The sequence below is a fragment of the Lutra lutra genome, chromosome 7 (genome assembly GCF_902655055.1).
Source record: "Lutra lutra chromosome 7, mLutLut1.2, whole genome shotgun sequence".
Lineage (NCBI taxonomy): Eukaryota > Metazoa > Chordata > Mammalia > Carnivora > Mustelidae > Lutra > Lutra lutra.
Window position 1 is genome coordinate 111,797,560 of NC_062284.1, and position 27,099 is coordinate 111,824,658.

Consider the following 27,099-nt stretch of genomic DNA (forward strand, 5'->3'; position numbering starts at 1 on the left):
TCTCCTCAGTCCTAGGTCAGGGCTCCATCTCCACTCATCCACTCAGTCTTGTTTTTCAAACCTTTCCCAGTTAAGATGATAGCTCTGAGCTGAGCTAACTCTTTGTTAAACTTACAGCTACTCGACATACGGGATCTATATACTAAGAATTTTAAAAACGGGGCCGTTTAAGACACCCTTGCACTTGGGGCAATCGTAAAGGTAGGAAAATATCAAGCTTACCATTGCAAGAGAGAAAGAGGTGGCTTTTACAGGACCCTGGGTGAGGCTGCCTGCTGCAGCGACCAGGCATGTCACCAGGTTCCCTGGCGTTGTGCCGCCCGCCACAGCGCAGCGACTCGCTGTGAAAGCGACCCAGGGTGAAGACTTCGGTGTCCTGGGGGATGCATACCTTGGCATCCTAGACAGACGAGAAGGAACTTGGCCGCCACTTTCATTTGTCCTCTTCAGTGAGCACAGCCTCCATCCTGGGTCTCCTACCTTATTTTCTTTTCCAGGCAGCTGCTGCCAGTGCCACCCGCTTTCTTCCATCATAGCACGCAGTCAGGTGGTTCAGATCTTCTCAGGAACTAGTAGCCTCCTACCCGGACCCTTTTCTTCCAACCGGCTTATTGAAATTTTGAGAAGCTGAAAACTCAACTTGTTGTCCAGCCAATATCCTGGAGCCAGGGTTGGCTCTCCGCTCCACTGCCCTCCTCCCCGTGGCCCGCCTCCCGCGTGCCCAGCTGCGCCACTCCTTCCACCTCAAAAACACGGCTTCCCCTGCAGCTTGCTCCTGAGGCCCACCCCTTCCCAGCCAGCTGCGTAGATTTGTAATTAAGGCCAGACGTACAAAGAGATATAGTAAAGGGCAACAAAAAAGAAGAGGGGCGCCTGGGTGGCTCAGTGGGTTAGGCCGCTGCCTTCGGCTCAGGTCATGATCTCGGAGTCCTGGGATCGAGCCCCGCATCGGGCTCTCTGCTCTCTCAAGGAGCCTGCTTCCTCCTCTCTCTCTGCCTGCCTCTCTGCCTGCTTGTGATCTCTCTGTCAAAAAAAAAAAAAAAAAAAAAGAAGAAAGTACGCGACCTTTGAGGGCTTATTAAATCACCTGACTTCATTCCCATTTTCTCATTCTTAGTATCTTTCCTATCTTGGGAAGGAGTGTGTTTAGTAAATGGGATGCTGTTCCCCCAGCATCCTTGTTTTCCTAATTGCAATCATGTTTTGATCATGCTCTAAACTGCCTGTTGTAGAGACATGACCTACCTATCGACTCCCATAACTGAAAGAGATCCTTTGAACTTGACATCCGGTTGACAGGAGCCCGAGCACTGCCATTCTAAAGAGAGGGACAAATCAAAGAACCGATTTAACTTCAATCCCTCCCTTGGTCTAGGAATAGCAGTTTCCTGTCAGCCAGACAGGAAAACCAAAGCTGAGCTGTGCTCTGGCCATAAATTCTCTTCCTTTCAAGGTGAAACAAGTTCAGGCCAGTGTTGGTCGCTAGGCTGAGTAGAGCTAACATGATGCTGTTGAACGAGCCTCCTTTACCTCCAGCCCTTGACAGCTCCTTTGCTGCCTCCTCTTACCGTGGTGGAACTCTCTAGAAACGCAAAGGAGCTAGACATTTCTTACCAGGAGAAACCCAAACCCATAGCTCTGGGCTACCAATTCCCCAAGTGTCATTTATTTAGCAGGAACTGCCTCTAGAAATGCTCTGGATAACCCCACCCCTGCTGAAACTTTAAAAGTTGCTATCCGATAAGCAAAGTCACCACCACTGGCTTACCCATCCCCTGGTCTGCCCAGCTGAGCTGAGCCCTTACAACAAGGGGCTTGCTGTGACTTCCAGGAGCCCCAGATTCTGCAAGCCCACGTAAGTGACCTCAGCCCTTCTCTCAGCTTTCCCCATGGGCCCCATGGCCTCCAGAGGGCCCTTCCCTTAACCATCTTGGCCTCTGCAAGGGCAAGAAGACACCACCACCAAGAAGGATAAAATAAGTTTTTATTTATAGTCTTATAGTAAAGGGGAAAGCCTTAACTTGCAAGACAATTCTTGGGCAGTATGTACAACATACTTTTTATTTCCATGGAATGGAATCAAACACGGACTGAGACTACAGAGTACACACTAGAAATCAGCAAATGCCAGGAACGGAGTAGGAAAAAGACAAAGAAATGAGGCCTAAACACACAAAACCCTTCACTGGGATCTGCTGACCGCAGCCAGGACCAGGGCTGGATCACACGATGGGAACAGGTTCCAGGACAGGTGGAACGGGAGTGGGGTGAGGGCAGGGAAGGGTCCGCACTGGGGGGCGGGTTTAGTACCAGGTAAATTGCTCTTGGTATTTACATACAAAATCAGTTGGCTCTATTTCTTAGAAATACACACGGAAAGAAAGGAAGATTTGATCATTACTTTATGAATCTGTCGTTTTGCAATACCGACATCATCAGAAATAGGGACAATTCACTCAGATTCAAATTTCAGTAGCAGGAAATAAATATCAAAACATCATCACTGGCCCTCAATACAAAACCTCTCCCCAACCCGATCCTCCCTCCTTGTCCCACCCCCTACCACCCCATGGCGGCTACCACTTCACTGCTGCCCGCTGTCCCCCACACATACCACACGGGTGTCACGCGACCCTCCCCCTAAGGCTGGCTGAGAGAGGCAGGAGCGAAACAGGCCAAAGACGGGGCTGCAACTCTGTCCCCACTTGTTTTTATACCACAGACTTCTTCAAGGATCTGGTCTTTTAACAGGAGCGATAAATAGCTTTTTAGAAAAAAAAAAAAAAAAATCCTTAAAAAGAAGGGGGATTAATTCTGATTACTCCAAACCGGTCATCTTCTTAAAGTAGAGCAGTCCACAGATTCACAAAGTCTATCAAACGGAGGTGAGGGCGGCCTGGGAGGAAAGGCCTGGGAGGGGCAGGAGTCCTCCGGGCAAGTGCCCGGCAGGGCCGGAGGAGCTGGTAGCCAGTCGGGACATCATGTGCTCAGAGGTCCGGCCGGCCGTCTGTCCTCCACAGAAAAAGCTGCCAAGTTGGGGTGTTTTGGTTTAAAAATTCCTGGTGGGTACAGGGAATCCCTGAAGGGAAACATTAAAAAAAAAAAAAAATGTGGAAATGGGGAAGGAGAACGAGAGCTGTTGTCCAAGAGCTTCTACGTAAAAATAAAATTAAAAAAAAAAAAAAAAGAGAGAGAGAAAGAGGAAAAAAAAAAAAAGTCTCTTAAATGGTTGTGAGGGTTCTAGGGATGAACTGAAAGAAGGATGGGACGATGGAGGAGACAGACAGTTTGTATTGCTGGCCTGCCCCGCGGAGCTTAGCTGGCCTCCATCCGGAGCTTCTTCCTGCTTTGGGGCTCTTCAGGCTCCGACTCCGAGCTGGAGTCCGAGCCTCCATCGAAGGCAGAGATGGTGCTGCCCTTGGCGTTGGTGTAGAGGCTGTTGTCTGAGGAGGGGTAGTTGGTCTGCAGTTGGGCACTCGACCTCGCCTTCTCCAGTGCACGGACTGAAAGGCAACCAAGCAAGCGGGTTACAGCCTTCTGGAGACTGGGGGAGTGACCAAGTCTCAGCTCAGGGTCCAGCCTGTTCTTCCGAAGGGCTTGCCGGCCCCCGAGGCCCAGGGTGGCTCAGAAGTAACACCCTTCTGGTGGCTGTTCCACCCACAGGCTTCATTGCCCTCCTTTCCCAGCCAGACCCGGGGGCCCAGTGGACATGGCCAGCCACTCCGCAATGCCACCCAACCCTAAAGAGAAGGCTTGTGATGTCACCGTCCTGCCATGGAAGCCGAGCGTAGAGACAGGAGCAGGTCCCTGCAGGACCCAGCAATGCAATGACAAAGGAGAAGCTGGCCTGGCCATGCCAGACTCCACAAGGGTGTGAAGGCCACACAACAGCAGGAAAGGATGACATAGGATGTGTCAGCCAAAGAAAAGGCTTGGCTTAGCTCTCTTGTACAAGATCCACTTGGAAAGACAAGCTGGACACTTGGAAGCAAGTCACCAATACACACGGAATACCTGGGCCTTTTGACATGTAGCCCCTACATGCAGGCTGCTTGGCCCAGTAACCAACCCGCTGCCGCCTCCCACTGCCCGTCCCTTGGGGTTCAGCTCATCTTGAGCCTGGAAGGTCAACCCATTTATTTTATCTTATTTTATTTTATTTTATTTGAGGTGTTCTAACCCAGGTGGTTACTTGCATTTCCTTTTACTTGCATCTTCCATGAGGGAGGAAGAGAAGTGAATTCCCCAGGAACAAAGAACTTGATCAGCTCTCGCTTTCCCCTGTGGTTGTAGGAAAAGGCGGGTGTGAGCATTGGAGAACAGCATGGGCCTGGCCCATAGGCTGCCCTGATTGGACTACCATTGACAATGGGGAGGGCTCACTGTTCCTGAACACCTGGAGTTTCTGGTACTTACACAGCACACTCCAATCCAAGGACCTCAAAGCTCTTTTGAGACACCTGATGCCAGGTGTGACCCCTACTGCAGGCAGAGCACCTGAGCCCCAGGAAGGGGAGAGATCAGGTCAGAAAAAGTCTTCAAACGTCCAACCCCTGGACTCCACTGTTCCCTCACTGGTGGCTCAGGTCCTGCCTCAGGATGGTTCTAACACTCTACTATTCAGCCCAAGAAGCAGGCGGCAGCTGCTTATGAGCACGCGCTCTGTAACTGGTTCTGACTCTGCAGGCCCAGGTGCGAAGCGCTGACCTGGCCGGAGCATAGCAGGGCCAGTGGCCCCACCAGCTCAGGGGCTCACCTTGCTGCTCCAGGAGAGCATTCTGCCGCTTGAGGTCATCAATATCTTGCTGGTGTGTGTGGTTTTTCCTTCGCATATACTGGATATACTCTGTGGCTTTGTCTAGGATTTGGGCCCGGGATGCCTGTTGCAACAGGAGAAAAAGCAAAGGGAACAAAATAAAGACCTAGTCCAAGTAGTGAGGAAACCACGCCTTTCTGTGAGAGCACACAGGGGAATGGCAGCAGGAGGGTGAGGCGACACAGGGCTGCGGCGGCGCCAGGAACTGCTGCGGAGGAGCCTGCTCTGCGCCAGGCAAGGTGTCGAGCGCCGTATGTGGCTTACCTCGCAGCAGCGCTCTCTGGGAGGCAGCTCCACCAGGAACCCGAGGCTCAGAGAACTTTACTGGTTTATTCAAAGTCACCAGCTAGATAGTGGCAGAGCCTGGATTCAAACTCGGATCCATCTGACTTCTGAACTTGAACTCCTCCCATCCCCTCTGAGGTTCTTTAGGTTGCTTTCAAGTCTTCAGCCTGGCTACGTCTGAAAACATTAAAATACTACTTAACTGAGAGCTGACGTTACCCGCTTTCTACTAGGGAGTGATATGAGCAGCTGGGCCAAAAAAACAAAAGCAAGACCTCGGGGAGATCAAGCTCAGAACTGGAGTAGGTGTAAAGCTTTTCATCCAGGTCCCTTGATTTCAGACACAGCCTGGCTGTGTTAACTATTTCCAACTGAGCCATGCTGCTGTGTCATTATTTTAGCCTCCCTGGTTGAAGAGACTTAGTGAAAGCTGTCCGAGCTTGATGTCAACACAGGAAGGGCAGGAGATTGGGCCATTTCAGGAAGCAACCACACCTTGACCATGGCCATGGGCAGCCTAGGCACTGCCCTGTTAGAGGAACAAGCTGACAAGCCATTAAAATGTATGTTGGATTACTTGGACCCTGGAGGTCCAACATGCCTAAAAGAGTCCCTCCAGGTTGCAAACATGGCCAGAGCTACTCATGGCCAGCGGCTAGCCAGCCAAACTAGTAGAATGGCATAAAGCCCAGAGGACTGACACCCAAGGCAGGGTAGTCTAGAAGCTGAGTGTGTAGCACAGCTTCTCACTCAGGGTAGGGCAGTACTGAACAGTTCTGTGTTACAATCCTAATGGGTCCTAAACAACCCGGACACAACAGGGGAAAATGGCAAAGAAAACATCTACATTCAGGATAGCAAACCTTGTATCTACTTGTATTAAATCCTGACAATCTCAACTTATATACCTCAGGCTAGGCTGCAGATCAGAGAACTTTGCAAGGCCTGAATTTATTCACCAGTTCTCACAAGTACTAGAACTTCCAGGCTTTTTACTTATAGCACGCTTAAGGCAATTTCCTCAAAAGGAAACTGTTCATATTTAACCATTTTTATCTGCTGCAAATTATGTGCAAGGTACTGAGCAGACACTGTGGGGAAACCAAACGTATTAGTCATGGCTTCTTTGACCCAGAAGCTAGCTTACTATCCAGCTGAAGAAATAAATATATCTATACACAGACAAATCACAGGGCAGCACCGACAAGTGTAACTTGAGTAGTATAGATTAGAAAGGCCACAGGAAAGATGGTTTCTGGCTGGGACCATTACCTACTGTGTGTCAGGCAATGGCCTTGGTTCTGTGAGTGTGTGCAAGCATGCACACACACACACACACACACACACACACACACACACACGTACACACATTAGACTGAGGTGACATCTGTGGGAAAGGGTCACTCTGGGCAGGGAGAGTAGCACAGCAGGGGTACAAGAGTGGAGACTAAGCTAGGTGTGTTTCTGGAGTCAGTCAGCTTCTGTAGGGAGAATGAGAGTATCTAGCAATGGGCGCTTGCAAGGCTGCTTTAGACGCTGTTTTCCATTTCTGCTGAAGGAACTTATTAGGATGTAATTACTAAGGGATAAGATGAAAAAAGGGGCACATAATTAGAAAGGACTAATTAAAATACTCTGCTTCTCCGGATACTAGAGATGGGATTTACAAGAAGTTCTGGAGGATTGGCGGCAGAGTGGCGAGGAAGAGTTCAGGAGCCCAGCAGACAGGTGCATTCTGGGCTCTCTGACCACAGACCTAAATTTTTTCTCCACGGCTATTTCTTATCTGACCAGAAATTCTCTCAGACCCCACGCAGCCCTCCAAATTCTATGCACCTGATCAATGATCTAGTTGCTATGGATATTTCCATCCTAGTCTTTCTTAACGTTTGTCTATTTTTTCAACCAACAGTTCCCAGAAAGCAACACTGGTTCTTATTTAATGACTCATTTGCAGCTGGGACAAGGGAAAAAACGCAAGACTGCGCATGCTCAGTGATGATTCTTCCTAAAAGGACCACACTGAGGAGCAGCCCAAGAGTTGCCAGTGTCTTCTTCATAGACTTAATACATGGAACTGTGGCGTCTAGTGAGCAGTGAGCATAGCACAACAAACCCAAGAGGGGAAAAGATCCTGTCAGTGATCCGCCCATTTCAGGGCAGTTTTCAGATGAAGTTAAAATTCATAGATGCTCAGAACACAGAGGCCCGTGAAGAAGGCCGGACTGGTATAAACCCAGCACAGGGCCTCCAGAAGGCTAATAAGCACAGCCCTTCTTCCATCCCCTGCAGAGAGCAAAGCATCCCAGGTCACCCCTTATCAAGTCCAAAAGAATGGTTCAATTAACTTTATTTTGCCCTACCCAGAGTACTAAGTAAAATCCAACCAGTAAAAAAATTAAAGCACAACATACAGAATTCTCCCAAAATTACATGCATGTCTAGTCCGGGGATGGGGGTGAAAGCAAACTGTTGAAACTAGAAAATGCCAGACATCTAAAATCCCCTCTTCCTGGCTTTCCAAACCATGAGATCATGTGCCCAGCCACAGGATTAGGGTGTGGGCAGACCCTTCCATGCCTTTAGGAGTCTCTACTATGTGAACAGTAAATAAGAAACAGACAAGAACCTCGGGCTTTATGGTTCGGACTGTGGAGTGGCCCCAGACTTTATAGCATGGACTATGGAATGGCCTGGGCTTTCGGTTTCTGTTTTCTGAAATGCACTGTTGGCTGAGTCAGCAATCTGTATGTGTGTGTATGTGACCGAGCTGATAGGACTTGGTAAGTCAATGTGTCCACATATAGACTACTGCCTTTGGATACCAAGTAAGGACACGGATAATTTTTTTCCTGCTAGTTTTTAAAATCAGGAGGCACTAATTCTGATTTTAATTTTCTGAGCAGAAATGGACACAGCCCTGAGCCAGCACACACTGTGGCTGAGGGGACCAAAGAGGTACTGGGCCTGTTACGTAGCAGCAGCATGAGTTAATGCAAAATGGCTCTTCAGGCTCCTCCTCCACCTCTGGGAGCCACGCAGAAGTTCCCTGAAAGCCATGGCCACATTACGGCAATACAGAGGATGATGACGACAGTGATGGCAACAGCTAACACCTACTGGGTACTTATTAAATGTCTTCATACAACCTTCTGATGTATTGTTTCCCCTATTTTATAAATAAGGAAACCGAGGCACAGAGCTCTAACTTGCTTACTAGTAGGCAGGACAGTCAGGATTTGAACCCAGGCCTCCAGGACACTTCTACTTTGTGGGCACAGAGGAAGCTGTGGAAAAGACCAACAGAAATACACTGGCGGTGTTGTCATAGAGAGGAGAGTCTGAGCAGGAGGGAAAGGGATTAATCTACAAGATGTCAATAAAGACCCAGAAGAGGATGGTTTCCTTAGAATAGTCAGAGTTTAGGTAAATCATCCTTGCACAGGTAAAGAGCATAGGGGTGAGCTGAAGTTGAAGACTAGTTTTTTAGAATTAGGCTGAAAAAGTGAGAAATGAGAAAAAAGTAGCTTGTAATAATAGCAGCTGTTGAAGGAAGACTGTGTTTCTTTTTCTTTTAAAGACAGGTGCAAACTAAACAGGTTTCTAGCAGAGAAGCAGCAAACAGAAAAAACTTGAGGATATGAGACAGTGTGGGAGAATGGACTGAACCTGGCCCCAAGGGAAGGGAGATGCCAGCTCCCAACAGTACTGTTGTCTTCTTATTACCTAACAAGGGCACAGCCAAAATGGACACAGGAGAAGACCTGGGGTGGCTTTTGCTGAGGTGCCCAGCAGGTTCCTATCCCATCTTGGGCTTGTGCCACTGCTACCGGCCTAGTGGCATCCCTGCCCACAGCAACAAAGAGAGGCAAGTGCCAACCCAGCCTCCAGTGGCACCCAGTTGAATGGAACTGAGCATGACACAGGGCACCCACCTCATGTGCTGCAGCAAGAAACAATGACATAGTTCACAAAAAGACCCAAACCCAAGAGTATGATTCTAATTAGAACTTTTTTAAGGCCCCAAAGGAATCTTGAAGTAGTTAACACTGATGTTAGGATAAAATCCAAGGTTACTAAGCCCCACTTTAAGGTAGCAACTCTCACAATTTTTTATATAAGGCAAGAGAGCCACATGTTTCTGGAGATGTAAATCTTATTACCGTATTCTGGATTTGTGTAAAAACCCACGTTGTTTTAGAAAGCAGGTGGAGAGAATAAGGAAGAGAAGAATAGTGCCAGAATGTTCACTATACTGAATCACCGCTGTTCCCTAGGTTCCTAACCCTGACTCAAGAAGTAATTACCTTGGTCCTATTTCAGTTTTCCTCCTTACTGTCAAAACCAGTTCTTACCAAGCTGTTACCACTGCCTTGTTCCCCCAAGAACCAAAACGCCATATTCTGGGGAATGAAAACAGAATGTTGCCTGCCTCACTAACTGACATCTGTTTTGTACTACATATTTTAAGGAAACATAAAACCATTATTTTCTGAAATCTGCAAAAGCTTTTATACACATTAAAGTAAAGAGAAAGCTAGGCCAAAGCTGACATACATTTCCATTTGAATAAACCATCTTCTGAAAATAAAAATTAAAGGATTTGCTTAATAAATCTGGGTTTACATTAAAGTAGTTCATTCCAAACTGGAAAACCCATCAACGCCAATAAGGTAGGCTGGAAGGCTGTGGGGTCAGAACGAGCCCAATGTGGCCCCTCCAGGCTTCCCGCTGGCAGGCCCTCCCCAGTCCGAAGGACCATTTTATTGATTACTACAGGAAGGTAGTCCTCATGCTCTTTAAGGGGCTTAAGCCAGGAGTCAGACATGTAAGGGTCAACACAGATCATGTTTCAAACCTTGCATTCTCTATTCGTTTGCTCTAGGCAGTCTGAAATGAAGGTGTGACACTTATTAATGAAGGACAGAGGCACACAGTTCCCCAAAGAGGACATGCAACTAGGAAACAGACATGTGGAAAAAGATTTAATCTCACCAGTAATACACAGAATACAAAATTACTACCTTTTGCCTACTAAAAATTCCAGTAATGGTTAAAATTGGAGCTCTTAGGACACTGTCAAGACTAGTCATTACAGGGCGCCTGGGTGGCTCAGTGGGTTAAGCCGCTGCCTGGGGCTCAGGTCATGATCTCGGAGTCCTGGGATCGAGTCCCGCATCGGGCTCTCTGCTCAGCAGGGAGCCTGCTTCTCCTGTCTCTCTGCCTGCCTCTCTGCCTGCTTGTGATCTCTCTCTGTCAAATAAATAAATAAAATCTTAAAAAAAAAAAAAAAAGACTAGTCATTACAAATATCAAATGATTTCATTCATACATGGAAATTTAGGAAACAGAACAGAGGATCACAGAGGAAGGGAGAGAAAAATAAGACGAAATCAGAAGACAAACCATGAGAGACTCATAACTATAGGGAACAAACTGAGGGTTGCTGGAGGGGATGGGGTAACCGGGTGATGGGCATTAAGGAGGGCACGTGATGTGATGAGCACTGGGTGTTATTTGCAAGTGCTGAATCACTGAACTCTACCTCTGAAACTAATAATACACTAGATGTTAATTAATTGATTTTAAAAAAAGGACCAGTCTTCAGCATTTGCTTTACAAAATAAGAAATGGAAGAATGAAGACATGAAAACAATCCTCTTGGAAAGCATTTTGTCAACACAAAGCAAAAACCAGATGTTCTTACCTAGCAACCCAACTTCTAGGAATCTATTGTACGAAAACTATCACCTACACCAAAATGGTCATCACTACACTTCTTATACAATTAAAATCTGGGAAACAACATAACTGACCAACAGAAATATGCCTAATAACAATATGAACACTGTCATTTGTGCAAAAAGCATCTTCTGTGATAACAAGTTGTAACATCTCACCCATGTAAAGCATGTATACAAAGAAATCCAAAGGGAATATACAGATTGATAATACCATTATTTCCTTGCTTCTTAGATTCCATCCATTATTTCATGAAATTAGCAACAGCAGCTTTTTGGGGGAGGAAGAAATGGAGGCAAGTTTCTTTTGGCACTCACTGTGAGACAGCACCCAATTTTAGTCATATTAACATGAGGTGTGGAATGGGGGAGATACATCTGAATTGCACTGTGGTCCAAATGGCTAATAAGCACTTGAAATGTGACTAGACTGAGTTAAGCTATGCTATTAAGTACAAAATACATGGGATTTCATTGAAGTCATACTTATTTTTGCATATTAGGTTAAATAAAATATATTATTAGAATTTACTTCATCTGTTACTTTACTTTTTTTTACTATGTCAACTAGAAAATTTAAAACGCATTTATGGCTCACTTTAAATATGTACAGGGCAACACGTCTCCAAATCTTAGAATAAAGGAAAGGCTACAGTTGTGTTAGAGAAAGGGGGTACTGTTTTCTTCTTCCTATTTTCCTAAAATTTTTGCAATTTTGCTACAAGGAAAAAAGCAAAAGAAATGCTGAAGGGAGAGCCTAGGAAACAATCCGGCACCCTTCCAAATTTCAGTATGGAAAAGCCTCCTGGCTCTCTAGTCCTCCCCACAGGAGTGAGCCCTTCCTTGCTCTGCACTGCAGACTTCCAGCAGAGTGGGACAAGGCTTCTGTCCTCAATGAGTGTACCTCTCAGTCAGGTGGTAAGACTGTCACAGAGGGAAGGGACACATAGGAGAGGCCCCATGGAGTCCATGCCCGCTGGAGCTGATGGGGGAACAGTACTGCGGGGTTCTCTGGGTGGTGAACTGCTTGGTAAGAGCCTTGAAGGCAGACAGGAAGAGACAGACTGGCAGGGGGAGGTCCAGGCAGGGAGAAACATGGAGGTGCTCCAGCAACAAAGGGTAGCACAGGCTGGAGGGCCCTCTTGTTGGGTCTCTTCACTGTGAAACCCCGATGTCCTTTGGGTGTTTAAGGCTGAAGCTGGACCTTGAGAAGAAGAAGGAACTTTGATAAATGACACTCCTGGGGAAGCAGAGGGGTGCACGCCACTCCACAATAAGGGAAGGAGGAGAAAATAGCAGGAAGGCAAGGTGGGTACCTTATTTAGAGAACACAGAACACCAGTTTTTACCATGACGGGCACTGAAAACCTTTTCAGTAGCACATAAATACAGTTTACAAAGAATTCAATAAATCAATACATTTACAGTTGCTGAGCCCAGGGCTGAATGAGACTTGGGCAACTATGGACAACAAATATAAGGTAGAAAATTATATTTTTGAAAAAATTATTTTTTTAAAGGTTTATTTATTTTCAGAGATAGCGAGCAAGCGAGTGTGAGTGCACACGTGCATGCATGAGTGGGAGGCAGAGATGGAGAGGGAATCTCAGGCAGACTCTGCAGTGAGCATGAAGCCTGACACAGGGCTCAATCCCACAACACTGAGATCATAACCTGAGCCCAAACCAAGAGTTTTATGGACTGTTTTAAGAGCTGGACACCTAACTGTGCCACCCAGATGCCCCAATGAAAAAATTAATTTTGAAGAAAATAACTGCCTGGGTTGGAGTCTGGCCAGGAAATAACCTTAATGAGTAATGACGTGAAATGGTTAGCACTGTGGTTTACATTTTATTTAAAAGATAATCCCTTCAATAGCCTCTATATGACATAGAAGCATGCTGCTGAAGGAACAGCATGCCTTAAAAGGTGCCCACCAGGACGATCCTCTGCCAGGATAATGTGGCTGGGAGCCCGGGGTCTTCTAACCTTCAGTTAGTAAGTACTCATTGCACCCTACCGTGTGCCAGGCACTGAGGGAAGAAAACAGGACCAAAAGATGACTTCCCTGCCTTCATGGTGCAGTATGGCAGATAGGCAGACAGTCGCCAAGTAACCATACAAACATATGTAGAATTACAGCTGGGATTAAGTGCCCCAGTCACAGTTCTGAGTGAGTTTAACAGGAGAGTGACCTTCAGCTGTAAGAACCGTCAGGCTCCCTGGTATAAGGGAGCTATTTGGTTTCAACACCTTAGCATGTTAAGAAAAGCAGGCTTTAATAGAAATGAAACAGATTAGCTCGGTATTTTAACCTCTTATTTAATGCTCAGCATGTTATCTTATTATTGCTAAGTGGTATAATCCTCTCTCCCAACAAGAGAACAAGACCCTCAAGAGGAGACTGTCTCTATTATACCTTTTAAACCTCTACAGTGCTCAACATGGGTCTTGGGTCTCAATTAAACCGGTGTACACAACCATACCTTATCGGCTGTTGCTGTTTAGTTCCAGGATGGAGTAAACCCATGCTTTCCTCTGGTGCTCTCACTCCACGGCTCTGTACTGAGAACTATCAGATAGTTCTGAGCCCTCATGTTTTCACCCAAAAGGAAGGAATTCTGAACTTAATGCTCACTAGAAGAAACCCTGATTTTATTTTCATCTTAGGTAGTATCTTTTATTATCTGAAAAAAAATTTTTTAAACATTTATTTATTTGGTGTAGAGACAGAGAGAACGAGCGAGCACAAGCAGGCGGAGCAGCAGGCAGAGGGAGAGGGAGAAGCAGGATCCCTGCCGAGAAGGGAGCCCCATGCGGGGCTCGATCCCAAGACCTTGGCATCATGACTTAACTGCTTACCTGACTGAGCCACTCAGGCACCCATATATTATCTCTTTTTAACACAGCTCTATCCAGAAAGGAGAAATCCAGAGCACAACTGCCTGAGAGAACAATTAACTATTAAGATAAACAGGCATTTAGGAAGAGACTTAAAAGATAAGAAATTTCTCTAAACCACTGTATAGCGGCAAATGGCAATGTTGCAACAGAACCTTTTATCACTAAAGTCAACCATGTCAAGGAGACAGTGAGATTGGATGCTAGGTATGGAGCAGGGGGCAGAATCACTTCCCCATGTGAAGGCAAACTGATGGGCTGGTCACCAATGTCTTGAACCCGAAAAAACAGGATGAGCTCAGTGCCAGCAAGCCACAGGCAACACTTCCTAGCACCCAACCTAGCACCCTTAAAACAAATAATTCTGTTAAAAAAAAAAAAAGAAAAAGTAATGTCTTCCTTTTTAAAGATGTTATTTATTTATTTGAGAGAGAGAGAATGAGCAGGGGAGAGAATCTGCAGAGGGAAAGGGAGAAGCAGGCTTCTAACTGAGGAGGGAACCTGATGTGGGGCTGGATCCCAGGACCCCAGGATCATGACCCTAACCAAAGGCAGATGCTTAACCAACTGAGCCACCCAGCACCTTTAGAACAGTTGTCCTTGCCCTTACATCCCTTTCTCTGGTTGAGTGGCTGATAGTTCTATTTCCATCCCATCTTTCCCCATGGGATGTCCAGTGGAAGAACTACACCAAAAATAAGAGACTCAAACAATAGAGTTCAAGGGTCTACTTGCTAACACTGGGACCTATGGCAAAACCCAAACGGACCACCAGTTGTAATGGTCGTTTTCTCAGAGGAGCTAAGAGGACTCCGAAAAATTTACAGATTTTAGTGATCTTCAACTGTCTGTACTTTAGTGTCACCTACATATGCCACTTTAGGAGACAGTGTTTTAGTAATAATAGCCCTGGAATGACATACTGCCAAGTTTACCGGCTCTACCTAGGAGAAGCTCCCAATATAAAGATATAAGTATTTAAGTAAGATTTATTCAAATATCCTCAAGTTGTTTACCCCTCCAGTGTGGCAGAAAGATTGACCTCAGCAATCAGCAGTCCTAAGTTCTAGTCCCTGTCCAGCTACAGATGGGGATCATGATCTCAAGCTTGCTTCCTCATCTCTGATACAGTAATGATGATAGGAACAGCAGTAATAGCCAATGTTCAATTCTATTAGTATAAAACTTCACAGAACTGTTGCGCTTACTTTTATGTTACAACAGAGATGTTGGTTATTACTGATTTTTTTTTTTTTTTTTACTTATGCAAAAGGTGACCACTTTTTATAACATTTATGTTATAATAAAAAAAAGAAAACAGAGGATAGAGTCTGGGTCTCACATTTAAAGCTATTTTTTTTATACAAGTATCCCTCACTCTTGGGTTAGGATCCAATTCACTCAGTATGGGGTTTCAGTTTAAAAATCAAAAAACTTAGGTATGTATGATAGGTAATTCAAATATGAAGGGAGAAGTCACCTGGAACTTAGAAGATGCCCAAATCAAGAGACTGGACATCTTCCCTGCAAGAATTGGATCTGAGCTCCCCCAAACTCATGATTATTTACATAATGTTGCAACCTTAATTACTGCAATACAAATCAAGAATTAGCCAATTTCCTTTGGTTCAAATACCGTATTTTTAAAAAATTGCAACATTAGTGAGCACTGGTTAGACTGAGAGACAAAGTATTCTTTCTGTTAGACTCCCCCCCAGCATCTGTGAAACAATGCTGGCAGACAAGGAAAATCATGCAGATGGTGGAATTTGGGTGGGAAGGGGATCAGAATGACTTTACTCATGCTTAGTGTGGAATATCTGGATTATAATACAGAACAGGATTCTCATATCAGAAAGCTACCTGGTCAATCCCACACTGGGGTTTTGTTAATGGGCTCCACATAACCTGGCCCCTTGACTACTTGTCTTTCCCTAGTCTTGCTACTTCTCTGACCTCATTTCTATGGTCCCTTCACTCACTCCACCTCAGCCACCATGGCCTCTGTTCTTGACAGGCACAGCAATACTTCCAGGTACCTGCCTTCGGGCTATTACGCTTGCCTTCCCTTGGCCTGGAGTGCTTATTACCAGATACCTAGTTCTTTCACTTCCTTCAAACCTTTGTTCCAATGATGACTTGCCAGTGAGTTTCCTTGTCTGACCTCTTGAAACTGCAACCCTTCCTTCCCTGTTTAATTTTCTCCATAGCACTTATCTGACAAGCTATATATATTTTACAGTTATTAGTTCACTTTCTAGCTTTTCCTCACCAGAAAAAGAGCTTCTGCTTGTGTGTTTTGTTCTAAGCCGTTTCCCTGGTATCTACAACAGTTCCTGGCATGCAGCAGACCCTCAATAAACATCTGATGAATGAAGTGATTGAATAAATGAATGGGCCACATCAAATGACAACCTATTCAGTTTGTAAGGCTACCAAATTTAAACTAGCAACTTCCTTGAAGAAAAGAGACAATGGGATTTAGGACAATGTGATCTTAAGGACTTAAAGAAGAGTATTATAGCAGTGCAAAATATGCTGGATAAGGAAAAAGATATAGTTGACCTCCTATGACCAGCTTCTCCCAAAGTGTTCTCAAACTTAAAAATGCCTAAGAATCACCTGACTGCTTGTTATAAATATAAATCCTCAGGCCTGCCTCCAGAATGGCACTCAACAGTGAATCTGAAGGGAGTGAGCCACAGGCCACCTCTTGGGAAACACTGCCTTGGTGCCACTCCTGGTTAGATGTGAGACTTAAGGGAGCCCTGTCCATTTAGTTCACCAAAGCCGTTTTAACTGATACCATGGCATAAGAATAAGCACCGTCTACAGTTCAGACAATCGCAAGAGGTAATCCTTTGCATGTGTGCTCTGAAAGGATGAGTCTGCCTATCCATCATAAAGATTTCCTGTGCTGCTTTGAGAGTGTTGTGCCCAGGAATGTTGTTATTCTAGGTAAGCACTTAGTTCAAGGCCTCTAAACCAAGTCCACAGTAAGTAGACCTAATACATGGCAAATCCTGGTTTTGCAATACTAGGTATTCACCTGGCCTGTTTTGCTTTTTTCATGGAGGTTAGACCTACTCCATGCTTCAGCCACAGAGAAAGCCACACCTTAGATAAGGCATAAAGCACATGACTGACCGGAGTGGCAGTATAAACAAAGTAAAACTATAATGGTTCTAAGTTTGATTCTGGATAACCAAACAAACTCAGGACCCCCACCCACAGAGCTATATCAGGAGAGTCATTCAAAGCATACCTGAGAGTAATGATTTTTCTTAAAATAGTTGCTTTTTAAAATACTGAATCACGGGGCGCCTGGGTGGCTCAGTTGGTTAAGCGACTGCCTTCAGCTCAGGTCATGATCCTGGAGTCCCGGGATCGAGTCCCACATCAGGCTCCCAGCTCCACGGGGAGTCTGCTTCTCCCTCTGACCTTCTCCTCATTCATGCTCTCTCTCACTGTCTCTCTCTTCTCTCAAATAAATAAATAAAATGTTTAAAAAAAAAAAAATACTGAATTACTGAACAAAAAAACACAGGTCCTCTTTCCAGTCTGCCATTCATACCACTGAATTGCTACGGACAGCAGCTGGCTACATTCTGTGTTAAGGCTATAACTAACTGCACAAACAGATGTTTTCTCCAAATTCCAAGAAGTGACCCTAACCCATAGGCTTTTTACTCAAAGCTTCCAACTTTGTTTTTCAAATGTAGAAACAGCTGGTGCCTACCTCTCCCGGGAAAATATTGGTTTCTGGAAGGCCATCAGTGGGGTGGAGGGAAGCAAAGACCAGTTATTTTTTCCCTCCACTTCATATGAACATTTTTCTTTCCTTAAGTCTTTTGTCCTATAGCTTAAAATGCTCTTTATATATGCCTTGAAATAAAAGGTGCTGAAACTGGAAGATCATTAATGTCCAGGTTGGCTCACATATATTCCCCGAGAGATCTCATTTAAAATAAGTACTAAGTTTGAACCATAAGAAAGAAATTCTCATAGAGGGCTAGGGAATCACTGACTTCAGAAATTCGTGTTATCCTGAACTTTTATGGGCTATTCTCTGTACTGTATAGTTATAATCATTCCTTGAATGAGTAACTTATTATAAATAATTCTTATTTTAAAGGATAACTCTTATTAATGTCTTAGAAGCAGCTCCATCACATCTGTCATTTGCTAAGAACAGAGCAGGTGTGCAATGATACCCCAAAGAATCAAAAATGAAGGAAATCACACAACCGGAATATCTCTGATTCCATTTCTTTCCAGACAGGTGAGTGCCCTGGTAAGCCCCCCAGCAAGTTTCAAGTTAGTGGTAGCCATCAGCTTTCTCAATAAACTCACCTTCTCTCCTTGGAGTGATGGGACTGAGTCCCGCAAACTGTGAAAGCTGTCTTTGATGTGGTCCCTACGTTTTCGTTCCAGTGCATTATGATGAGCCCGTTTGTCAGCCTAGAAGAACAGGAAAAAGAGCACATTAGCATTTTCCCTCCTTTTGCTTACGATAGGTGGGTGGGGAATAGCCTGGAAGTATATGCTGTCAGCGCTGTCCCTGGCGATTGGGCTGGGAAGGACTTGTCGAGGTGGGCAGTTAGGAGTCTCCAGAATTAGGATCTGCTAAAGGGGGAGAAAGGGGTGAGCAAGGCTTGCGACAGGAACATCCAAAGTAGCTCGATGCATCCAGCTCATGCATAAGTAAAATAAAAGTTATTCACAGGGACAAAGTGTAACTCTCCTGCAACATCAGTCTTCCCCCACAACTTACTTATGTGACAGAACAGCCGCCAGTCCATGGTTGGGAAGTGACAGGGAAAAGCTCTAGGGGGTCCCTTTATAAAATGTGATCACCCCTACTGTAAAAGATTCTCCATGGGGGGTGCCCAGGAAAGGAGTAAGGTCACTGGTGCAGTGTTTCTTTCCGTGTGAAACCCATCACCATGAGACTGGTCTCTACCTTGCTAAAAGGGACTAATTTAAGACCTGCTCACCAAATTCTACAATAGAAACCAACTAAAACCTCTAGGAAACCCAGATGCCATGAATCTGAGATTATGACAGAGCTGATAAAGACACCAACCACCTTTTGAGTTCCTATTTTTTAAAGTTTATCCATGGTGCTATCCTGCCAAGGGCTTCCCCTCACACACGCAGTGCCAGAAAGGTTGTTCTTAGATAGCAAATTATCTGACACCCACATGCTCTGAATAAATTTCCTCAGGCACCTGTGGCAGGTCAAGTTTATTTGGCACTATCTAAATACCCATGGCCCAAAGTCTTTATCCTGTCCTGCTTAACATCACAAAGAACTATCAGCTGGAGAGGGAAGAAGACTGGCGACAAATCAGAAATGGCAAAATACTCTGGCCTCAGGCAAAAGAGAGTGCTGGAGAGCACTGCAAGAGAGCTTCAGCAGGTCCCGGAAAAAAAAAAAGGGCATTCCCTCCGAATGGAACACAGATGCTTAACTTAGTCTAAAGCAAGAACTTTTTATCACATCCACACTTTGGGAATTATGGAAAATAATATTCTCTGAAAATGTACCCTGAATACACAAGGTTGCACTGAGCTAACCCAGAGAACAGGTCTGTATATGGAAAGTCTGGGTAGCTTTAACCTACCCAGAGCACCAGGAAGTCTAGATATGAAGCAACAAGAGTAAATAACTTGGCTTAGCACAAGAATGCCTCAAATGAATCCTTGTACTAGACAAGATGTACAGACAAAAATCTATAAAGACAAGAGTTGTGGGAATGAAAGGACTTGAAATTCTTTTATCTAATCCTAAGTCTGAGACATTAGAGAGGAAGAGGCGGCTGGGAGCTGCTGTGGTAACTGAAGTCACTTCCCGGTCTCTCAAACAGCTCTGCTGAACTGGACACCTGGTTCCCACAGAGGCCCTGACTCTATATAGCATAGCAAGTCATTTTGAGGGCAGATGCGTGGGCACTTCTAAAACCCTCCTAATCTTGTTAAGTCTGAATTCGTGGTGGTGTTTGCTGAACTTAATGACACATGGAATTTATGGGGAAACTGAGGTAACAATCAAGTTTGGACACCAGATAAACTGAGGCTATAGGTACCCGGACTGTTCTCACACAGCATAGAACAAGATGCCGATACCTTCTAACAGCAGTAGGAAATAAGTTGAAGGAATTAAGCATATTTAAGTATCTAGTCCTTTCCTAACTTACTGTCCCCTCTAGTCACCTACATAGGTAAGGTGGGCTGAGCTCTAACCTGGACTATACCTAAAGCACTGAGAAGGTGGAGATGGCACTGGGCATCTAACTGCCTCTCCATCATTTGCTACAGACTCCCAGACGGTTTATTTACATGCACATGGTCTCCAGCAACAGTCCAAGATACTCCTGTCTACTAAATCACCCTGATTTCTGGCCCTCCTCACAGCTTAAGAGCTGTACACAGAAGCACTGACAGCAGAGTCACCCACAATTCCTCTTGTTGATACAAATAAAATCCTAATTATCTGTTCTCTTTCTGGGAGAGTTCTGCAAATCTCAAAAGGTTAGAATCAAGTTGGACTTGGTTTCACTCAGGCCTGCACTAGAGGGGAGGAGCTAGGTATAATCTAACACCAAAATCATCCCCACAATGCACTACCCCCTTCCCATTCACTGAGCCCTGAAAGGACTCAAATGGACAAGTCTTTTGGTTAGAGGATTGTTAAGTGAACTTGGCTGTGGACCATCAGCAGAAATCTTGGCTTCTCATCTGGGGAGCCAGCCAAGTTTGAGAAGTTGGCTCAACAAGGAAAGGCAGCAGTCCACTGCCTGGTAGAAAGCCTGGGCTGGGGACTGTTGTTCTCGAAGTAGTGGATGGAATTTCTGTGGTGGTTCCAGGCCCAATTTAACTAGCGGAAGAGTAGAATCTTAGACCAATCCCTGCTGCCATGTCCATCCCCAAGCTGCTACTTTTAACCAGAGTCAGTTTCAAAGCTCTCAGAGACAATGGCAAGGATGTATTTTCTCCTCCCTAGGCCTCATTTGAAAGAGCAAGTTAAATATGCAGAACTAACATGCCTAAATCCAGGCAACTCTATACTAAATGATATCTCTAGTGGCTTGAAAGAAGAGACGAAAAACCTTTACACAAAGCTGAGAATTCTGTTCGGGAAACATTTCCAAACCACAGAGATCCATCCAGCCCAATAATAATACTCCCCTGTCCCCCACTCCACATCATCCAAATGGAGGGCCAGTTGCCAGGCTTATCACTGCTTTGTTAATAGTCTTCACTTGCTGGCAACCCTTTTTGAAAGGGCCAAGATTTCAGAGTTGAGAATGAAAAACAGGGTAAAGACTTCCAGTATAAAGCATCTGAGATCCTCCCACAAACTCAAAACTCGTTTAAAAAAGGGGGGGGGGGGCATGGGGGAAGGGTCAAAGAACTGTGTGTCTTAAACAAATAAAGCTCAACTCAGAAATTAGCCAGCTTTCTGTCGCCTGTACTGAGAAAGATATTTGATAATGAAAACAAGTGGTACCAAACAAATTCTAGGAGACAGCAGAGTATTCTTGGGCTGCATAGCAGGCCCCCAAATACCTCCCTCCTCACATCCTATAGGAGCAGTGGCTGGATGCCGCCCCCTTCAGTTTCCTTCAATTTGCAGTTTCTGCCAAAAAACCCTTTCTTCAGGGCATTCCAGGCTAACAGAAATCCTAAAGGGCTGTGTGATACTGAAGAGTGGCCCACAGATGCTCAACAGGAACTCTAGCACCAAATCGCTTCCAGCTTTGACGTCTCTGCCAAGGTTTTTACTCAGCCTCTCAGTTTTATTTCCACCAAACTTTCCACACTGGCAGCCAGAGTCCAAATCTTCACCTACAATTTGTCCACCTCTGACACTAACAAGCACGTGTATCTTAAGTTTTGTTATATGTTGAAAGCAAACATTATTTTGTTACCAAGAAGTTGCTAAACCGGCAGGAGGTCATTCAAGCTGCAGAGGTCTATTCAAAATTGAGGGAAATCTCTTTGAATTATTTCCTTCCAACTTATTGCATAGAGAATGCATCTACATTCAAAGCATTTATGTCAGCTAGCAGCCTTGTCTCCTCCAAGTTCTAGGTAGGCAAATAGCATGGGGAAATATCGCTCCATTATTCAAGGACGCACAAGGTTCTCCAGAACAATGCTATTTCTTTCACACTACTTGACATCTAACCCCATCTATAAGGAGAGTCTTAATTCCCATATAAAAAATGCTCAGCCTATACCGAACTGGAGTTGCCCACGAAACATTTACTGCCTTTAAGAATTTCAAAGGTTGCCATTTAAGAGGAGAGTGTTGCTTATTATTAGTAAGCTGCTGTTCTTAAACACAAACATGGAAAATATACAAGTTCAAAATTCTCATTAGAAAAGATCTACTTATTACTTCTGATGGCAAGCAGATAGGGTAAATAAAGCTGAATTTCTAAGCAACTTAATTCATTTTAATCAACCTGAAAATTGCAACACGAAGTAACAGGCAGCTAGGATGAGAAACTCCAAAGGTCCTTAACAAAAATATGAATTTCAACTTTCCAGTATCTGTCTTCCTGGAAGCTGACTGCCTGCTATGTATCTCTAACATCTACTAAATACATGTGTCTTTGAGGGTTGGTTTTTTTTTTTTTTTTTTTTTTTTTGTATGATTTGGTGCCTGAATGAACTTGGGAATGCTATAAACCAAATATGTTGTCAAACTATAGCCATTTAAGAGAGTAAAATTGGCTTGGTCATGAAATTCTAATTCAAAACCAAGCTGGATTCCATGATCAACTATTTCCCCAATACGGCCATCTTGAAAAAGAACTTTAAAACATAAGATTACCCTTTTCTCTAACAAACAGGCGTACTTAGGAGGCAAGCCTGGTGTTGCTGCATCGCTGTCAACATTCTGAAGCACACACTGAGTACAGGCAGTGTGCAGCACTTCCGAGATGCAACGAAGTCCAGGTAAAACAGATAATCGTTTCCTGAGTAAATTCCAATCTCAAAGGCAACCAAGCTCACTCCCCTCTAAATGGATTACAATTCCTAAAGAAGCAAAGAGCGCTGAGAAGTTAAAAATATTTCACATGAGGAGGGTCCACAAGTGAAACTGCACCCCCAACAACCTACTGTAACTGCAACACATTCAGCTGGTATGGAGGAGAAGGTGCTGAAAAAGGCTTTGGGATTCCCTCCTAACAAACTGACCCTATGCTTCTCATATACTTTCATTTTCCCCAAAAGGAATTTCCCAAACTGAAATAAAACCAAATGTACCTGTCCCAGAAAATGATCTTTAAAATGTAACCTCTTCCCTCCAAAAAACAGTAAGATAGCATTTAGTAATAAAAATATTGTTTGGGATTATTTCCTTCAACAAAGCTTACTGGTCACTGGAAAAGCTGTTTGCCATTTGCACTGAGGCAACAGAAAACAATATTCGTCAAATCAGTTTCACTTTCTGTTATAGTTAGCCTCACTTCCTAACTGTCCTTGCTGAGAATCTTACGTTTCTCACACTTAGCAAGGCTGTGCCTAGTGTAGTGACATTATAAAACACAAAGGAGGGCCTCTTTTTCCATCAGGACCCATGGAACCTTTTCCAAATAACTTTTTAAAAGTTCTTCTATAGTCCTAAATCCTTGGCTGTTCACAGTCCACGGCCTCTTCTGAATTAACACAAGCTTAAGAACAGTTTCCCCCAAGTTTTAAAAAATATATTATCTATACTATATCTATATATATGGCAGGAAATGAACTGATGTATTCAGAGGAAAAAAAACTCCCAAATCCTTTTTACCCTACTTGTTCACAGTAATTGTTTGATATACTATAAAATTTATCTATTGCTTCTTCTCGCCGTGCTATTGGGATTATTTTGTACCAGATAGTATTTAAAAGTCGCAGCAAGTAGATGTCTCAAATTAAAAACAGAGGGTCAAATCCACTCCCATTGCTCACCTCCCAAAATCAAAAAACAAAAATCCTAGGCACCTTAACATCAGACTAAAAATATCTAGAAAAAAACAATGACATTAGCATTCTAGGAGAGTCGAAACATTTTAATAATTTAATAAAGCAATTCACGTCAATACCCAAGTGGATGGATATTTTGAAAAGCGGAAAGCTTTCAAGAACTGTAAGCCAAACTTTCACAAAGAAAACTCTCTCACTGGAAAGCCAATGTAATTCCAAGTCAAATAATGATTCTGCAAAGGAGGCCTAACCAATCCCTATCCTCCAACCCTGATCAAGCCCTGGGGCACATTTTATAACTGGCGACTTGGGAAAGAAAAAAAGTGTTTTAAATAGACTGGATCCCAAACATGAAACTCCACGTTGACATTATTAAGGATCATAGTGACTAGAAAAAAGAACTGAGTTTCCAAATACATGCATAAAGTGTCTGACAATATTTCAAGCAAAAATAAAACAAAACAAACTCTTTTTAGTGACTATCACCCAGGGATAATTTTTAAAACCCTCCGGAACAACTGCATACTCCAGTAAACTCTCAATAAACAACATTTTTTCTTAATGCCTATCTGCTTGGACAACCTGCAGAAACTTTACTTGCTCTAATGAAGAGCAGGTACAAGGAAGAGGACTTGCTTTTATCTTGGGATATCAGAGGTATCAAAGTGGTATCCTGTCCTGCATATTCTAACAAGTTCCCAAACAACTTGGTTGTCCCCACATTTCAAAAGTCAGAAAAATAGCATAAAAATCTGGATTTCTAAACTATCTTTAAAAATAGGAAGATCTGGCAACAGTGAGCCCTTACTCCCACATAACAACAACCTACTGGAGTGTAGTGGCTGCCTTTTCAGAAGAGACATGTACAACCCAGAACCTAGTCCTCACCTCTGCTCTTTACTTTATTTCTGACGATTTTACTGCCAGGGCCGCCCAGAGGCATCTGAATTTTTGATCCCCATTCTATAAACTTTGTACTATTCCCATCTGTCAAATGTTAGATACTCTGATGTACTTCTCTTCCTCTCTCTGACTGATTTGTCTATTCTTTTTTTCTTTCTCTAATCTGTTCATGGAACACCCACAGTACTGTCCCAGACTGGAAAGGCACGAGATTAGTGTCTATCTAAATCCACAGAACCATCTACTGAGAACATTAATATCAAAACCATGAGAAATTACTGATAACACTGTGTGGTCTCAACCACCACTTTTTAGCAAATCTATCTCTGCGATGCCACTTCTCAACAAATTTTCTATATTTTTCATACGTCTCCTTCAACTCAAATAGACCAGAACAAGCTGTCTGCGACACTTTTGTATTCAACCTTTGGTTCCTCTACATTTCTAATTTCTGTATTAGAATAATACCAGGTTGTGCTATATTCTATAGGTCTACAGCAGTCACATGACCACATGATGGGTATTTTTGCATGTGGCTTCAGCTTCACACAACTATGCATATATGGTTTAGCGCCTTCTTGTTCCAAAGTAAATCTGACTACTTTGCCCCGAAATAACACAGTTTACTTCGGAATGACATTTCTCATTTTACACTTACATAGTGACAGCTAGATTCCCCCACCTGGGAACTACAGAACGACCAATTTTTTTTTCTTTTTTTTTCCTTTTTTTGCAAACCGCTCCTTTCACTCACCTACAGTCTCTGAAACTTATCACCTGAGTCTAGAATGAGATTTGCAAACCCACCCCCCCACCCACCTAGAATCCCAGAACAAGGTCCCGCCTCACCTTAGCGGTTAACAGGAGAGTTTACTATAGTATTAAAAATAATAAACAATCTCTTTTTCTCTCTGACCCCAAAAAGGACTAGAACTGAACGGAAATGAAAATGAAATGGAGAGTAGGAGACGTACCGCAGATTGAAACCTCGGTTGCTCTTCCTGGAATAAGAGAGAAAAAAAAATAGAAAATATAGAAGTTATTTTTACACTTCACATTCAATAATAAGAAAGAAAATGCCGGCGGCGAAGGAAGCGGCGGGTGGGGAGTCAGCCCGACCCCCCTCCCTCCCTCCTCACCCGACGCCCCCTTCCCCCCAGGGGGATCCGGTAGCGGGGCAGGGGGGGTCCCGAGCGCCGCCCCTCCTTCCGGGATCCGACTCTGGCTGGAGGGGGTTCAGAGCACTGTCTCCTCCCCTCGCACCCAGCTCGGGGCATCTGGGCACTCCCACCCCCTCTCAGCCCTCCTTCAACCCCCCCCCAGGATCCGCGGGTCTCGGGAAGAGGTTGATCGCAGACCGAGGGGGCAGGTCCTGAGCGTCGTCCCCTTTCCGGGGATCTGGACAATGGAATCTCGGGCGCACCCCGTCCCAGTCCCCCAGATCCTGAGCAGGACAGGGTGGGAGCCAGAGGCCGCAGCACCCTGCTCCACCGGGGGAGGTGGGGGTCCCAAAGGCCGCGTGTCTCCACCCCACCTCCAGTCCCAGAAGGCCGCTCCAGCTAGGAGCCCGGAGGGGAGCGAGCTGGGAGCGCGACGGAGGCGGTCCCAGTCGAGGTGGGGCGGGGGGTGGTAAGGGGAAGGAGGAGGCGGCTGCCCGGCCCCCTGCCGCCGTCGCCCCGCTGAGAGCCCTGGCCGCTGTCCCCGCCTGACAACCCGCACGGGAAGGAAGAAGCCCCGGGACTCACGTCGCTCTCCACCTCGATGTCATCGTTATCGCTCATTTCCTACGGCCCAGGGAGCGGCCACTGCAGCGGCGGCGGGGAAGGGGGGAGGGGTGGAGGGGAGGGGGAAGTCACCGACAACAACTAGCCGAGTCCCCCCACACACACACTCACTCACTCACTCACTCGCTCTCTCACTCACACACACACACACAACACAGGCGAGAACCACCTCCTCACTGCAGCACCGGATCAACGGCGGCACGCACGCCCGGTCGGCCCCCTGCCACGTGACCGGGCCCGTCACGCTGGGGACGCCGAGACTTGTAGTTGTCGTCCCTTTGACTGACGGCCCAGCTGCCTCCAGAAAAACTACAAATCCCATAAAGAAACTGCACACGGTCCTCGCCAGTCCGGGCTGTTGACGGAGTCCAGAGCGCCTGCGTGTCCTGTGAAGGGGGCGGAGAGCGGAGCGGCGCAGTGCCTGCTGGGAGTCGTAGTCCGCAGACCGCGAGTTGTCAGGAGGTTTTCTTCCCGAGGCAGCAGAGGAGGCTGCTGGGAAGACAGGACACGTGGAGGGAGCTGGGGCTCCTGGAGCCCGGCACGGTCCGAGCGCCGGGCGCCTGGCCCAGGGGACAGGGTGGAGGCTCTGGGGGAGTAGCCGACTGCCTAAATAGTGCTGCCTCTCCTTGGCGTGACTGGTTTTACTTTGTTTTCTTGATGCCTGAGTCGCTCTGCGTTGCTCCCTGGG

At 45.2% G+C, this 27,099-nt stretch overlaps 1 protein-coding gene across 5 annotated transcripts; it reads right to left on the bottom strand.

Moving 5' to 3' along the window:
* Positions 1-1,967: 1,967 nt before the first annotated feature.
* Positions 1,968-26,631, bottom strand: MAX (MYC associated factor X). 5 transcript variants are annotated; one of them, XM_047737554.1, is made up of 5 exons: positions 26,373-26,619; positions 25,602-25,628; positions 18,097-18,204; positions 4,757-4,880; positions 1,968-3,503 (listed from the first exon to the last, which is right to left on the bottom strand). In XM_047737554.1, exons 1-5 carry the CDS (start codon positions 26,406-26,408, stop codon positions 3,316-3,318), a joined length of 483 nt encoding a protein of 160 aa, XP_047593510.1. In that variant the 5' UTR covers positions 26,409-26,619; the 3' UTR covers positions 1,968-3,315. The 5 variants fall into 5 exon arrangements, with proteins under 5 accessions (XP_047593510.1, XP_047593512.1, XP_047593511.1 ...); XM_047737556.1 differs by lacking the exon at positions 4,757-4,880 and having other exon boundaries at positions 26,373-26,630; XM_047737555.1 differs by lacking the exon at positions 25,602-25,628.
* Positions 26,632-27,099: the final 468 nt, after the last annotated feature.

Excerpts from the sequence above, each read along its gene's own strand:
- MAX (XM_047737554.1), bottom strand. The coding sequence starts at position 26,408 with ATGAGCGATAACGATGACATCGAGGTGGAGAGCGAC. Across the intron at positions 25,629-26,372 it reads ACATCGAGGTGGAGAGCGAC|GAAGAGCAACCGAGGTTTCA; the intron begins GTGAGTCCCGGG and ends CTCTTATTCCAG. Across the intron at positions 18,205-25,601 it reads AACCGAGGTTTCAATCTGCG|GCTGACAAACGGGCTCATCA; the intron begins GTACGTCTCCTA and ends CTGTTCTTCTAG.